The 15221-nt window shown below is 44.7% G+C and overlaps 1 protein-coding gene across 2 annotated transcripts in view; it reads left to right on the top strand.

Annotated features, from left to right (window-relative positions):
- The window catches only part of ACLY (ATP citrate lyase), a 57957-nt gene that overhangs the window by 38393 nt on the left and 4343 nt on the right, over positions 1–15221 (top strand). For both annotated transcript variants that reach the window (XM_081837649.1, XM_081837648.1), the window contains 12 exons: positions 549–717; positions 2065–2169; positions 2825–3021; positions 4130–4211; positions 5930–6040; positions 8210–8337; positions 8508–8601; positions 9663–9817; positions 11598–11748; positions 12842–12985; positions 13136–13249; positions 14819–14901. In XM_081837649.1, the coding sequence (XP_081693775.1) occupies positions 549–717; positions 2065–2169; positions 2825–3021; positions 4130–4211; positions 5930–6040; positions 8210–8337; positions 8508–8601; positions 9663–9817; positions 11598–11748; positions 12842–12985; positions 13136–13249; positions 14819–14901 (1533 nt within the window). The remainder of the gene's footprint in view (positions 1–548; positions 718–2064; positions 2170–2824; positions 3022–4129; positions 4212–5929; positions 6041–8209; positions 8338–8507; positions 8602–9662; positions 9818–11597; positions 11749–12841; positions 12986–13135; positions 13250–14818; positions 14902–15221) is intronic.

Below are 15221 nucleotides of genomic sequence, written 5' to 3'. Positions count from 1 at the left end.
CGGTTTTGGACGATATATCGCCTAGCCCTAACACACGTCATGATTCGTGATTTATTGCCAGGCCAAAAATTTTGAAACCAATATCAAGACAATAGACTTCAAACTGGTTTTGGACGATAGATTAATATATTGCCCAGCCCTAGGAAACTCGGCCACAGGTAAATTAGCTTCATCTTGGCTGTGCATAGAAAACTAGCCTGCTCCAAAGGAGACTAGGCTGGAGCCCTCCTGCTTGTGAGCTCTCTTCCTGAGGGATTGTTGTTTCTGTGGTATGGATGAGCATTCAGACATGTTTGCCTCTACCCTGAAGTCTGGCATACCAGATGGAGATTGACCACCTCAGGGAGAACTATGGCTTAGATGGGACCGGGAAAAGAAGTTCCCATTTCCCTACAGCAACAGAAGCTCCACAAGTGTTGCCCAAAGCAGTAATGCACATTCCCCACACTGGGATACGTGCCACTGTTTTTGCCCGCATGTGCACCTTCATTTCTCTCTCTGTTGCAGCAGATAATTAATGTTGGGGCTTGTGATGCGTTTCCTTGCAGTGGGGACCACAAACAGAAGTTCTACTGGGGCCACAAAGAGATACTTATCCCCGTCTTCAAGAACATGGCAGACGCCATGAAGAAGCACCCGGAAGTGGATGTGCTGATCAACTTTGCATCCCTCCGCTCGGCCTACGACAGCACCGTGGAGACCATGAACCACCCACAGGTGAGTGGAGTTGGTGGGATCTGTGACCTGAGTCCTGAGGAGGAACAGAAGCGAACAAAAAATAATACAGTGGTACCTCGGGTTACATAAGCTTCAGGTTACATACGCTTCAGGTTACAGACTCCGCTAACCCAGAAATAGCACCTCGGGTTAAGAACTTTGCTTCAGGATGAGAACAGAAACCGCGCGGTGGCAGCAGCGGGAGGCCCCATTAGCTAAAGTGGTTCTTCAGGTTAAGAACAGTTTCAGGTTAACAACCGACCTCTGGAACAAATGAAGTACGTAACCCGAGGTACCACTGTAATTCCGTTCCTGTGCAAGCAGTTACACCACAGCTTCCAGTCACACGTAGACTGAATGTGCAAAGGGCAGAGGGGGATTGGGCTTGCTGGTTCGCCCTGTGCAGGGTTCCTGATCTTGTGGTATAACCCCTGTGCACATAGGGCTAGGGGGATGTGGATGGCGCTGTGGTCTAAACCACTGAGTCTCTTGGGCTTGCCGATCAGAAGGTCGGTGCTTTGAATCCGCGCAACAGGGTGAGCTCCTGTTACTCTGTCCCAGCTCCTGCCAACCTAGCATGCCAGTGCAAGTAGATAAATAGGTACCGCTGTGGTGGGAAGGTAAACGGCGTTTCCGTGTGCTCTGGTTTCTGTCACGGTGTCCTGTTGCGCCCGAAGCGGTTTAGTCCTGCTGGCCACATGACCTGGAAAGCTGTCTGCAGACAAATGCTGGCTCCCTCGGCCTGAAAGCGAGATGAGCGCCACACCCCATAGTCGCCTTTGACTGGACTTAACCGTCCAGGGGTCTTTTACCTTTTTAGCTATATCCTTACACAAGGCTATATACACATATAGCTGACTGTGTCTAAGCGCCACATTCACAACTTCCACGAAATACGCAAAAGTCAGGAGGCAGAGCCATTGGGCACAGTCTTCTCCCCACCCGCCCTACCCCTGACCAAAATGATCTTTATACACAAGATCTGAAAAGCCGTAGCATTTAGTCAGTTCTGGATGAATGAGATATTTTCAAAGACTGGAGGGACAGAGCTGCTTTGCTCCCCCCCCCCCCCAACTAGCAATGCTATGCAGAATAATGTAGATTTAACTTGCCTAATTTATGCAGGTTGCAAAATCCAGCTTTTCTTGTGGCAGATGTTGAATTGTCTGGTGATACCCACAGTCCTGGTTTTAGGATTTCTGAGGAAACTTATTCATTTTTAAATCCTGCACCCAAGAGCTTTAAAAAGCCTTGATAGTTGCCAATGCTTTTCTGATCCTCCCTATCGCTGAGGAGGGAGAGACTCCAGGAAGTCATTGCCGGTGTTGATTTTTTCTTGGGCTGCAGATCCGCACTGTGGCCATCATTGCAGAAGGCATCCCAGAGGCGCTAACTCGCCGGTTGATCAAGATGGCAGACGAGAAAGGCGTCACCATTATCGGGCCTGCAACGGTGAGAGAAGAAGGAACCATGGCTTTCTGTGGCTTATTCTGCTTCGTTAATTTGTTTTTAACGTGCGTTGATGTGAAAATCTATAAATTCTTTCCTGCACAGTGGTAAAGTATAATAATAATAATAATAATAATAATAATAATAATAATAATAAATTTATACCCCACCCATCTGGCCAGGCCTCCCCAGCCACTCTGGGCAGCTCCTAACAAAATGTTAAAAACGCAATAAAACATCAAACATTAAAAACTTCCCTGAACAGCGTTGCCTTCAGATGTCTTCCCCGCCCCATTTTTGTTCCCACCACAAAAATTGTGGGATCTGGTGAAGCCATAAATAAATACATGGGGGCTGAATCAGATCCCCAAATTGTGGGTCACACCTTCTACTCTCACAGATGGATCTGTTACTGCTACGTTGATGAAAGACCTTTTTTTTAAAAAAGGCAAATTGAGGGTAAATCAGTTAGGAGCAAATAGGCTCTGTGATTGGCTCTGGGCCTGATTTGCATATCCAAAAATCCCTTGTCACGTGTACAAAAATTCTGGATTTGAATTTCCCATTTTATGAAAGAGAGAGTTTTCGAAACTGTTGAGCTGTTACTACACAAACTGCAACCGCTCCGATATTTCATCTCCTTTGTTTTTGTTTGTAGGTAGGTGGAATCAAGCCTGGCTGCTTCAAGATCGGAAACACAGGTGGAATGCTAGATAACATCTTGGCATCTAAGCTGTACCGCCCCGGAAGTGTAGCTTATGTCTCCCGCTCAGGAGGGATGTCCAATGAACTTAACAACATCATCTCCAGGACCACAGACGGTGTCTTTGAAGGGGTGGCCATTGGTGGGGATAGGTGAGAGCGGCGGCCCAAGCGATATTCCGTGTATTCTGAAATCCTTGTTCAATCCATCCATCCATCTCCTTTATTGGCACACACAGGATACAAAAGTATACAAGTCAAAGCGTAAAATTGACATCTGTTCGTAAAAGGAGATACTTTTAAGACGAATCTCTTACAGTGATACCTTGGGCTACGAACTTAATTTGTTCCGGTGGTCTTAACCTGAGACCGTTCTTAACCTGAAGTGCGCTTTCGCTAATGGGGCCTCCCGCTGTTGCCGTGCCGCCAGCACATGATTTTCGTTCTCATCCTGGGGCAAAGTTCCTAACCCGAGGTACTGCTTCCGGGTTAGTGGAGTTTGTAACCCGAAGCACCTGTAACCCAAAATGTTTGTAACCCGAGGTACCACTGTACGGTGGTACCTCGGGTTACATATGCTTCAGGTTACAGACTCTGCTAACCCAGAAATAGTACCTTGGGTTAAGAACTTTGCTTCAGGATGAGAACAGAAATCGTGCTCCAGCGGCGCAGCAGCAGCAGGAGGCCCCATTAGCTAAAGTGCTTCAGGTTAAGAACAGTTTCAGACCTCCAGAACAAATTAAGTACTTAACCCGAGGTACCACTGTACAGACATAATAAGGCTAAAAAGTGCCTCTCAAGTCTTACGGCGACATAGTTTTAATTCCACATTCTCCCTAATGCCATTCCTACAACTGTTCCGTTGAAAGGAAACCCTGAAGAAGCCAGAGCAATCTTAACTTTTCTTTCAGCATAGGGTTTAAATATTTACCACAGATTTATGCATGATATGGGCAGTAAAAGAGAACATTCGCAATGGTTTTGACCTGTTTTACACCTCAAGGAAATCCTTGTTGTGTGAATTGTACTTCTGGTTTTAAAATACACCCACCCACACCAGTTGTGCAGCCCAGTGTTTTGTGTAACGGAATAAATTCTTCTATCCCTCTCTGTTGTGGACAGAGAGCCGTTGATAAAAATTGTTGAGCCTTCGAGACCGGAGTTGAAATCTGGGCTGTTTGTGTTGTACAATATTCTTTAAGCAGCAGAATCTTCTTAACATAAATGCCTGATTAAAAAAATGTTGTTCCCTTGTGCCTAGGTACCCTGGCTCCACTTTCATGGACCACGTTTTACGCTACCAAGACACGCCTGGGGTGAAGATGATAGTGGTGTTAGGAGAAGTGAGTACCTTCAAGTTTGTTTTTCTGTCTCCAGCATCACTTGGCAATGGTATCTTTGTAGCTTCATCTTAACATAGGAATATACGGAGCTGCCTTATAAGTCCCGTTCCTCCATCTAGCTCTGTATTGTCTACATTGACTGGTAGTAGCTCTGAGAGCTTCATCTAGAAGTAGATGATGATTTGTGTGGTCAGTATGCCTAGTATCCACTGTACACTACAGAAGTAGGAATGTTTGGCCACAGAGGAGGCTGACTTGAGTCCTCACACGACCTTCCTTTGCATTTGCTGAGCACTGCCTTCTCAGTTGTGCCACCACTCTTGCGAAAGCCCCTCCTTCCAGAAGGAAGCTTGACCAACAGCACCTCTGTATTCCCTTTAGACATCTCGCGCTGTTATTTTGCCTGGCATTTGGCATACGGGCTTTGGGAAAGTATTTTATTTTGCAGCTACTTTTTCTCTGAAGATATGGGACTTCTATGAGTTCTTTTAAATACAGTGGTACAGTGGTGCCTCGCAAGACGAAAAGAATCCGTTCCGCGAGTCTCTTCGTCTAGCGGTTTTTTCGTCTTGCGAAGCATCCCGATTAGCGCTATTAGCGGCTTAGCGGCTTTTAGCGGATAAGCGGCTTAGCGGCTTAGAAAAAGGGGGGGGGGGGAGTCGGAAAAACTCGCAAGACATTTTCGTCTTGCGAAGCAAGCCCATAGGGAAATTCGTCTTGCGAAGCACCTCCAAAACGGAAAACCCTTTCGTCTAGTGGGTTTTTCGTCTTGCGAGGCATTCGTCTTGCGGGGCACCACTGTACCTTGGTTTTTGAATGCCGTAAACCTGGAAGTAAATGCTTCAGTTTTCAAACACATCTCAGAAGTCAAACATGCTGCAGCAGTTTCTGTACTGAGGCTTCCATATTGAGTTTTAGGATTTCAAACATTTTGGAAGTCGAACGGTCTTCCGGAATGGATTACGTTCGAAAACCGAGGTACAACTGTGTGTGTGTGTGTGTGTGTGTGCGCGCGCACACACACACACACACACACACACACACACACACACACAGTTGTACCTTGGAATTCGAATGGAATCTGTTCCGGAAGTCTGTTCGACTTCCAAAACGTTCGAAAACCACAGCGCGGCTTCCGATTGGCTGTGGGAAGGTTCTGCAGCCAATCAGAAGCCGTTGGACATTCAGCTTCCAAAAATAGTTTGCAAACCGGAACGGTCACTTCCGGGATTGTGACATTTGGGAGCCAAAACATTTGGGAACTAAACTGTTCAACTTCCAAGGTAAGAGAGAGAGAGAGAGAGAGAGTGTTTTGTAGGTAGCCTTTAAAAAAAGCAACCTCACTGGCCTTTCATTTTATGGGGTTTACTTTAAACTGCATTGAATGGAACAACAGCATACAAATATTTAAATGAAAACAAAATCTGCACATCTTCATCCTTCGATACAGGATTTCCCAAACTTGGGTCTTTGGCAGTTTTTGGACTACAGTTCCCACCATCCCTGACTACTGGTCCTGCTGGTTAGGGATGATGGGAGTTGTAATCTTTTTATGTAGCTCTCTTTATAGTTCTGTAGCCCTTGTGGTCCAATTTCACCTGCAAAAGTGGGGACTGATTTGGCGAAATACTTTTTTTCTATTTTAAAGAGCGCTGTGCCCACATGGGTTGAGTTGCTGCCCTTGACTCCTTTTTTCTTTTCTTTTTTTTTTTTTTTAGATTGGAGGAACGGAGGAGTACAAGATCTGTAGGGGTGTTAAAGAAGGCCGGATCACTAAGCCTGTTGTCTGCTGGTGCATTGGGACCTGTGCCACGATGTTCTCTTCAGAGGTAAGGGAGGAATACATTGAATGGGGGTAGAAAATCTATTTATTATAGTTGGGAGTGCTGGATCTCTGATTATATTAAACAGCTGTCGAAATCACGGATTCTAAAACTGGGAATGCATATGGGGGCCGGTACGTTTCAACGGCAGCAGAATTCCCGGACCAGTAGCAGAGTGGCTCAGCAAGTGCTGCTTGTGTGCATGAGCTTGCAGAAGAGAGAGTCCATATGCTGTTGTTTCAGTAAACTAGCCAGCTTTATTTACAGCAAGTTAAACAATCCATCAGGGACATGGGTGGCGCTGTGGGTTAAACCACAAAGACTAGGACTTGCCGATCAGAAGGTTGGCGGTTCGAATCCCTGCGATGGGGTGAGCTCCTGTTGCTTGGTCCCTGCTCCTGCCAACCTAGCAGTTCAAAAGCACATCAAAGTAGATAAATAGGTACCACTCCGGCGGGAAGGTAAACAGCATTTCCGTGCGCTACTCCGGTTTGCCAGAAGCGGCTTAGTCATGCTGGCCACATAACTCGGAAGCTGTACGCCGGCTCCCTCAGCCAATAAAGCGAGATGAGCGCCGCAACCCCAGAGTTGGTCACGACTGGACCTGATGGTCAGGGGTCCCTTTACCTTTACTTAAACAATCCATCGGAAGATGCAGACATTGCGTCTTCCTTGTCACGGCAGAAAAACGAAAGTAACTCACAGACCAAGAAAACAGCCCCCCCCCCATGTGGAGAAAGCCCCTCCCCAGATGCAGGACACACTGAGCTGTTAACCCTGTAAGCTCTAAACCTCACAATGCAAGCCCAGCAGCGACCCAAAAGGGCTCCTAGGTGCAAGTTACATTGTGATGAAGCTTTTGGCACCGAGAGAGGAGACCGCTGGATTCTCAGTGGGAAAATGAGGTCGAGGAACATCCAAATACGGACAGAAGAAAAGCCCTTTTGGATCAGGACAGTAGTCCAGTATCCTGTTCCAAAAGGGGCTGCAGGAAACCGTCAAGCAGGGCTCGAAAATGAAAGCAACCCCCGCCGAAAAAAAACCTCCTGTGGTTTCTAGTAGCTGGCATTAAGGAGCATTTGTTTGCTATGATGTTAATTTAATGAATCAAACACTTGTCTTGCTAAAGACCAGGGCCGGATTTAGGTATGATGAGGCCCTAAGCTACTGAAGGTAATGGGGCCCTTTATACGTCCAGCTGTCCAGTGTGGTGCAGTGGTTAAGAGCGGTAGACTTGTAATCTGGTGAACCGGGTTCACGTCTCCGCTCCTCCACATGCAGCTGCTGGGTGACCTTGGGCCAGTCACACTTCTTTGAAGTCTCTCAGCCCCACTCACCTCACAGAGTGTTTGCTGTGGGGGAGGAAGGGAAAGGAGAATGTTAGCTGCTTTGAGACTCCTTCGGGTAGTGATAAAGCGGGATATCAAATCCAAACTCTTCTTCTTTGTCAACAACAATTTGTCACTGTCTTTTTGTGTTGAATATATGTGCTATATCATGGGTAGGCAAACTAAGGCCCGGGGGCCGGATCTGGCCCAATCGCCTTCTAAATCCGGCCCGCGGACAGTCAGTCCGGGAATCAGCGTGTTTTTACATGTGTAGAATGTGCCCTTTTATTTAAAATGCATCTCTGGGTTATTTGTGGGGCCTGCCTGGTGTTTTTACATGAGTAGAATGTGTGCTTTTATTTAAAATGCATCTCTGGGTTATATGTGGGGCATAGGAATTTGTTCATTCCCCCCAATATAGTCTGCCCCCCCATAAGGTCTGAGGGACAGTGGACTGGCCCCCTGCTGAAAAAGTTTGCTGACCCCTGTGCTATATGGTAATTTATGGACCTAATGGATATCTAAAGCCATTTGCACATGTTGCCATGCAACCAGTCCATGCAGAATGTAGGCACCCTATATATAGAAATGAGCAAACCAGTGATATTTTAGGGAGCAGGCGGGGCCCATGACTTACATCAGAGGAGCCTACACAACACAAAACATTGTTGCTGTATGTAGGTTTCATTTTATTCGTTTTTTATCTTATATTTTGGAAATGTACATCCAGTTCTTTTCCTCTGAATTTTTTGGGGGCCCCCAAGAGAGTGGGGCCCTAAGCTATAGCTTGTTTAGCTTATACGTAAATCCGGCACTGCTAAAGACCCACCTATCCTTGTTATTACAGGTGCAGTTTGGCCATGCCGGAGCTTGTGCCAATCAGGCATCTGAAACTGCAGTGGCCAAGAACCAAGCTCTGAAGGAAGTGGGCGTTTTTGTACCGCATAGTTTTGACGAGCTGGGCGATGTGATTCAGTAAGTAATATTTTTTTTCAAACAAGCAAACATGAAGCTGTATTGTTGTTTCATTGCTATGGCCAATGGCTGACGCAAATAAAGATTCATTCATTCATTCATTCATTCATTCATTCATTCATCAAGCTGTAACAGGCCAACACATAGCCTCTTCCATGTCCTTCTCTCAGGTCAGTGTACGAAGATCTGGTTTCCAAGGGAGTGATTGAACCAGCCCAGGAAGTGCCTCCCCCTACTGTGCCAATGGATTACTCGTGGGCAAGGGTAAGTCTGCTTTTTTCCGGTTACTGAAAGAGCTAGGAGGATGCCTGGCTTCTTGGAATAACACAATCAAAGTGTTATGCTAAGAGAAAATGGTGGAAGCAAAAGGACAATTGCATTATCCACAACCAGGGTGGATTTGATTTAAATCAAATTGATTTAAATCCCGATTTAAATCACTAGTCAGTAAGACTTGATTTAAATCACTAGTCCATAAGTCATGTTTTAAATCTTTTTCTTTTTTTACTGACTCATTCTTGCTGGTATAATCTTAATATTCACAACCAGATGAAGGTTTCATTTTTGGAATAATAAATTTTCAGAGTAGTTTTTACAGTTATATCAAAAATTGCTGATGTGGTTATACTATTAGAAATACACAGACAGATAGTTAGGAAATTATTGTGAGGTTTAATAAGTTAACTGTTTATATTTGGACAGCTTTTCTGCTGAACTTTATTGGAAGGAGAAAAATAAACATTTCCTTAATAACAATTTAAACAAATTAATTAACTCAGCAATAACATTATAGCATATGTATCCATGTTTAACTGATGTGGTTAAACAATTTTTTTAAAAAACCACACACCTTAGACGGAGTTTTAGCACACATGAAAAACTTAAAACAAATCCTTATTTCCTGATGAATAGCCTTTGGAATATAATGTAACTTAAATAGAAAACGTATCTTTAGAAAGATTTCACCTCCGAAAGCATTTTATTTTAAAAATCCGATTTAAATCACAAAAATCTGATTTTTATTTATTTATTTATTGTAAAAAATAATTGATTTTTATTCACCCTGTCCACAACATGTCTTCTACAAACCTTTCTGAACTGAATATATAAAAGCATTTCCTCTACAAAGAAAACGGTTCTAGAAGAGTTCTAGTATTGTTTCTGCACGGAGGGGATTCTCTGTTTGGAAGAGTGTCTGTTCGTCCCCACCATCAGTTTGACACGAAATTGCTCAAGCTCAGGTCTGCAACTTCCACAAGGTCTAGATCAGGTTCTCTCTTGTTGTTTATACAACTTCTTTGTTTGTTTGTGCACTCAATTTTCAGGAGCTTGGTTTGATTCGGAAGCCAGCTTCTTTTATGACTAGCATCTGTGATGAACGGGGCCAGGAACTGATCTATGCCGGCATGCCCATCACTGAGGTCTTCAAGGAAGAAATGGGAATTGGGGGTGTTCTGGGCTTATTGTGGTTCCAGAGAAGGTAGGTGTAGTTACTGCGCTGCTTGTTATTATTTGTCTATTATTAGTGTACAGTGGTACCTCAGTTTAAGAACAGTCCAGTTTAAGAACGATTTGGTTTACAAACTCCACAAAACTGGAAATAGAGTGGTACCTCGGGTTACATACGCTTCAGGTTACAGACTCCACTAACCCAGAAATATTACCTCAGGTTAAGAACTTTGCTTCAGGATGAGAACAGAAATTGTGCAGCAGCAGCAGCGCAGCAGCAGCAGGAGGCCCCATTAGCTAAAGTGGTGCTTCAGGTTAAGAACAATTTCAGGTTAAGAACAGACCTCCAGAATGAATTAAGTTCTTAACCCAAGGTACCACTGTAGTGTCTTGGTTTGAGAACTTTACCACCTTGGTCTAAGAATGGAATCCGAACGGTGGAAGGGCACTGGCGGTGGGAGGCTTCATTAGGGAAAACACGCCTTGGTTTAAGAACGGTTTTGGTTTAAGAACAGACTTCTGGAACGGATTAAGTTCGTAAATTGAGATACCACTGTATTTATAATCCTCTTCAGTGAAGAACATTGCACATAATAAAGCTGTAGATAAAACACAACTGAAATCCACAAAAACATATGAAATAATTATAATTGAAAGTTGTAGGGATAGTGTAGCTGTTCGCCTGCCAGCCTTGGACGTAATCAATCGATAAATGGCATGGGTCAGTTGGGCTGTGCTATTCTGTTGGTTGCTTTTTTAAAATAATAATTTTTATTAGTTTTCAGTTACAACAATCCAATAATAGACTCATTGTAACGATGCCAAATTATAATACAATTAATAATACCTATCATTGAGATACCAAATTATACAATTTAGGTGGCCCCCCGCGTGCTAGAATTGATGGTTTGAAGATTTATCAATTATCTTGTCCGTAATGTTTCTTCCTGTCCTTGTAATATATTGTGTCTATCAGTTGTTGCTGTTCTCCATTACTTCTTGGGCGGAGCGAGTGTCCCATTGTTGTTTCATAAGATCCCCATTGCTCTGCCCCAGCTTCATCGTTTTGCAACTTCAGAAGCAGCTGCAAAAATCACACTGTCCTGATAAATATCCCGTCCTCGCCATTTTTCTCTCAGCCTGGGAAGGAGATTGAGCTGTCGAACTTCAAATACAGTGGTACCTTGGTTCTCAAACTTAATCCGTACCAGAAGTCTGTTCCGAAACCAAAGTGTTCCAAAACCAAGGCGTGCTTTCCTGTAGAAAGTAATGCAAAACGGATTAATACGTTGCAGACTTTTAAAAACAACCCCTAAAACAACAATTTAACATGAATTTTACTACCCAATGAGACCATTGGTCCATAAAATGAAAGCAGTAAACAATGTACTGCAATCACACAATCAATCAATCAGTAGCTGAACTGGGTTCCACACAGTCACAAAAACAAAACAAAAGAGCCACAAAAATGCAAAATAAATAGCAAAAACAGCGGAATTATGGCACTCAGATTGGAAGCGTAACACTCAAAATGGAGCACTTTTGGCTTCTGAAAAAAGTTCGCAAACCGGAACACTTATTTCCGGATTTGCAGTGTTTGGGTTCCAAGTTGTTTGTGTACCAAGGCGTTTGAGAACCAAGATACCACTGTAACTCAGTAATGCACCTTATCTCAACCCCTTGGCAAGCTTGCAGATTTCTCTCATCCCTCCGTTCAAGCTGGTTGCTTTTTGTGACACAGTTGAAAACAGTTGCGGAATGAAACTTCTAAAGGCAAAAGTACATAAACAATCACATTTCTGGCCCCCCAGGTTGCCCAAATACGCCTGCCACTTCATAGAGATGTGCTTGATGGTGACGGCAGATCACGGCCCAGCGGTGTCAGGAGCTCATAACACTATTGTCTGTGCAAGGGCTGGGAAGGACCTCGTATCCAGCCTCACCTCGGGCCTGCTCACAATTGTAAGCATTGAACAACAGCCGGGCGAAAGTCGCCAATGATGCCTTTGTTGGAATGTAGCTGAAGTACTGTGCAGGATGAACTTCAGATCCCATAATTACAATGTAAAGATGGCCTTGCAATGGGGCGTCCTTTAATCTGTGTAGCAAATATTCTAGGGTGTCTGCATGACTCTTCTGCCCCCTATTTGCACTTTTTAGTATTATTTTGATTTTAGGATGATGATGATGATGATGATGATGATGATGATAACAATAATACATTTATTATTTATACCCCGCCCATCTGGCTGGGCTTCCCCAGCAACTCTGGTTGGCTTCCAACAAAATATTAAAATACAGTAATGCATCAAACTTTAAAAGCTTCCCTAAAGTGGGCTCCCTCAGAAGTCTTCTAAAAGTCTGGTAGTTGTTGTTCTCTTTGACATCTGGTGGGAGGGCGTTCCACAGGGAGGGCGCCACTACCGAGAAGGCCCTCTGCCTGGTTCCCTGTAACTTGGGCTTCTCGCAGTGAGGGAACTGCCAGAAGGCCTTGGCGCTGGACCTCAGGATTCCCCCCCCCCCCCCCACTGTCAGGCTTCGGGGACCCTTGGCCGTAGATAAGCAGGACAAAGCGAAAAGAGACGCTTACCATTTAAAGAGTCTTTAACGATCACAGCAAAAGAACAAAGCAGCCATTCTCAGAATGACGGTGTTCCTAATTAAGGTTTCCACCTTGCAACCTGATCTCACAGCCACTGTGCTTTTTGTGTAGCCCACCTTATCTGCTCTACGTGATCTTGGACTGATAAACAGGACACTTTCCGGCGAGAGAGAGTCTGTTAGCTCTCTCTCTTCCAGTTTTCTTCAGTTTGCTGTTCACCCCCCAGTTCGCCCCAACTTTTGTCTTCAGAACTGTGCCCCTCTGCAAACCATTGTTCCAAATCTCTACTGCTCCTGAGGATCCTGGGCAGTTTGAGGATCCTGGGCAGGGGGAGGGGGAGGCTCTCACCATTCCTCATCAGAGCTGTACTCCTCAGCCTGGTCTCTTGACACCCACCCATCCCCAGAAGTTTTGGTTTTAGTGTGAGTTTCTTTCTTGTTTGCTGCTATCCAGGGCGATAGGTTTGGCGGTGCTCTGGATGCAGCGGCAAAGATGTTCAGCAAAGCATTTGACAGTGGCATCATCCCCATGGAGTTTGTGAACAAGATGAAGAAAGAAGGGAAACTGATCATGGGCATTGGGCACCGGGTCAAATCGGTAGGTGCTGAGAAAAGAGTCTGGTAGGGTAAAGTGGGAAGGGGCGCACAGCTGCCTGTTTGAAGTTGAGTTCCAAAGGAGGGATTATTAACTGAGATTGCTTTTTCCAAAGTGTGCCATTTCTTTCATTTCGGTTTTCCAAATTCGTAGATCAATAACCCAGATATGAGAGTTCAGATCCTCAAGGATTACGTGAAGCAACATTTCCCTGCGACGCCTCTACTAGACTATGCACTGGAAGTGGAAAAAATTACGACTTCCAAGGTATCAGCCTTCTCTCCCCCCCCCTTTTTTTTTTTGGCGACAACTTTTTAAACCGTGGTCTTTTTGTCCTACCCCATCACTCTGGGAGGTACATGTTTATTTGTTTGCTTATTATTATATTTATATCCCATCTCTCTTCCCAAGGAGCTCACAGTGGTGTAGATGTTTGCCCTCCCTCTTCATTTTATCCTCAGAACAACCCTGTGAGGTAGGTTAGGCTGAGAGGTGGTGACTGGCCCAAGATCACCCTGTAAACTTCACGGCTGAGTGGGGATTTGAACCCGAGTCACCCAGGTCCTAGTCCAGTACTCCTAGCTACTGCACCACACTAGTTTTAAGTGTACATAAATATTGTAAGTCCCTAAAAAAAGAGTTACTGGGCTGTTGTTTTATTTTACTAGCCCATCTGCCCCAGTATTCTTACTCCTCATCACTAGTGGTACATACAGAGCCTGAAAAAAAGGATGCGTCTGGTTAGGATGGACGGTTGGAAAAGAACTGTTCTAATAATAATAATAATAATAATAATAATAATAATAATAATAATAAATAAATCATACATACATACCCTGCCCATCTGGCTGGGTTCTCCCAGCCACTTTGGCCAACTCCCAACAGAATAATAATAATAATAATAATAATAATAATAATAATAATAATAATAAAGTATAAAAGATCAAACATTAAAAACTTCCCTAACGGGGCTGCCTTCAGATGTCTTCTGAATGTCAGGTAGTTGTTTATCGCTTTGACATCTGCTGGAAGGGCGTTCCACAGGGCGGGCACCACTACCGAGAAGGCCCTCTGCATGGTTCCCTGTAGCTTTGCTTCTCGCAGGGAGGGAACCGCCAGAAGGGCCTTGGTGCTGGACCTCAGCGTCCGGGCAGAATGATGGGGGTGGAGACGCTCCTTCAGGTATACTGGGCCGAGGCCGTTTAGAGCTTTAAAGGTCAGCACCAACACTTTGAATTGTGCTCGGAAACATACTGGGAGCCAATGCAGGTCATTCAGGACCGGTGTTATGTGGTCTTGGCAGCCACTTCCTGTCACCAGTCTAGCTGCTGCCTTCTGGATTAGTTGTAGTTTCCGGGTCACCTTCAAAAGTGGCCCCACGTAGAGTGCATTGCAGTATTCAACTGTAGGTGCGAGGGACTGGACCAGAGAATCTCAGGTTCTTCCCATGGCCCAGCCCTTGTTTTCATATTCTTTAGGCAATGTTTTCTGTACAGCTTAGAACCTGAAAGCTGTGGTACCTCTTGCTGTGGAGAATCTCGGGAATAGGAGCTCTATGGCAGTGCCAGGGATCCCTTTAAAGTCTGTGTTCTCTCCCTCCTCCACATGTGACTAGACTTAGGTTTTTTAATTTCAGTGGTTCCACTCTTAAGTAGATTTGTATGTCCCTAGCCAGAGAGATCAGTTGATAAACGCCTCACAATTTATCACTGAAATACTTCCAGCTGAATTCAAGTCCCTACATGTTGCTACAATCTCTTGAATCAAGAAGCTTAACTTTTCCATCCCTCCCCCTACCCTTTTCTTCCACCCCCCCACCCTTTTCTTCCACCCCAGAAACCCAACCTCATCCTCAATGTCGATGGGTTCATTGGTGTGGCCTTTGTTGATGTGCTCAGGAACTGTGGCTCCTTCACACGGTGAGCAGTCTATTATTCTCCAGCTGTGTCTGTATTGTGGTTCAGAAGTTTGGTTATGGTGAATTGCCCTGATCCAATGAGACAACTGCCCCCAAGCATCTTGGGTGCAAGTGAGTTGAAGTAAACCCAATAGGTTGAAGCTGTAGTTTAGAGTCGGAGCATGTGCTAGACTTTAGTCAATCTGATTAATTATTTTATTAGCCACAGACAGGCTTAAATAACATCTTTTGATGCCCCAGTTGCCACCTCAGATGCAAAAGAGGTATGTGGAGACAGTGCAAAAGAAGAGGCCGATGGATCAGGCCAGGGGCCCATGTAGT

The sequence above is a fragment of the Podarcis erhardii genome (assembly GCF_964252035.2).
Source record: "Podarcis erhardii genome assembly, chromosome: 13".
In the NCBI taxonomy this organism is placed as follows: domain Eukaryota; kingdom Metazoa; phylum Chordata; class Lepidosauria; order Squamata; family Lacertidae; genus Podarcis; species Podarcis erhardii.
Note: the sequence above shows the minus strand (reverse complement) of the source record. Positions and strands in the feature narration are given on the sequence as shown.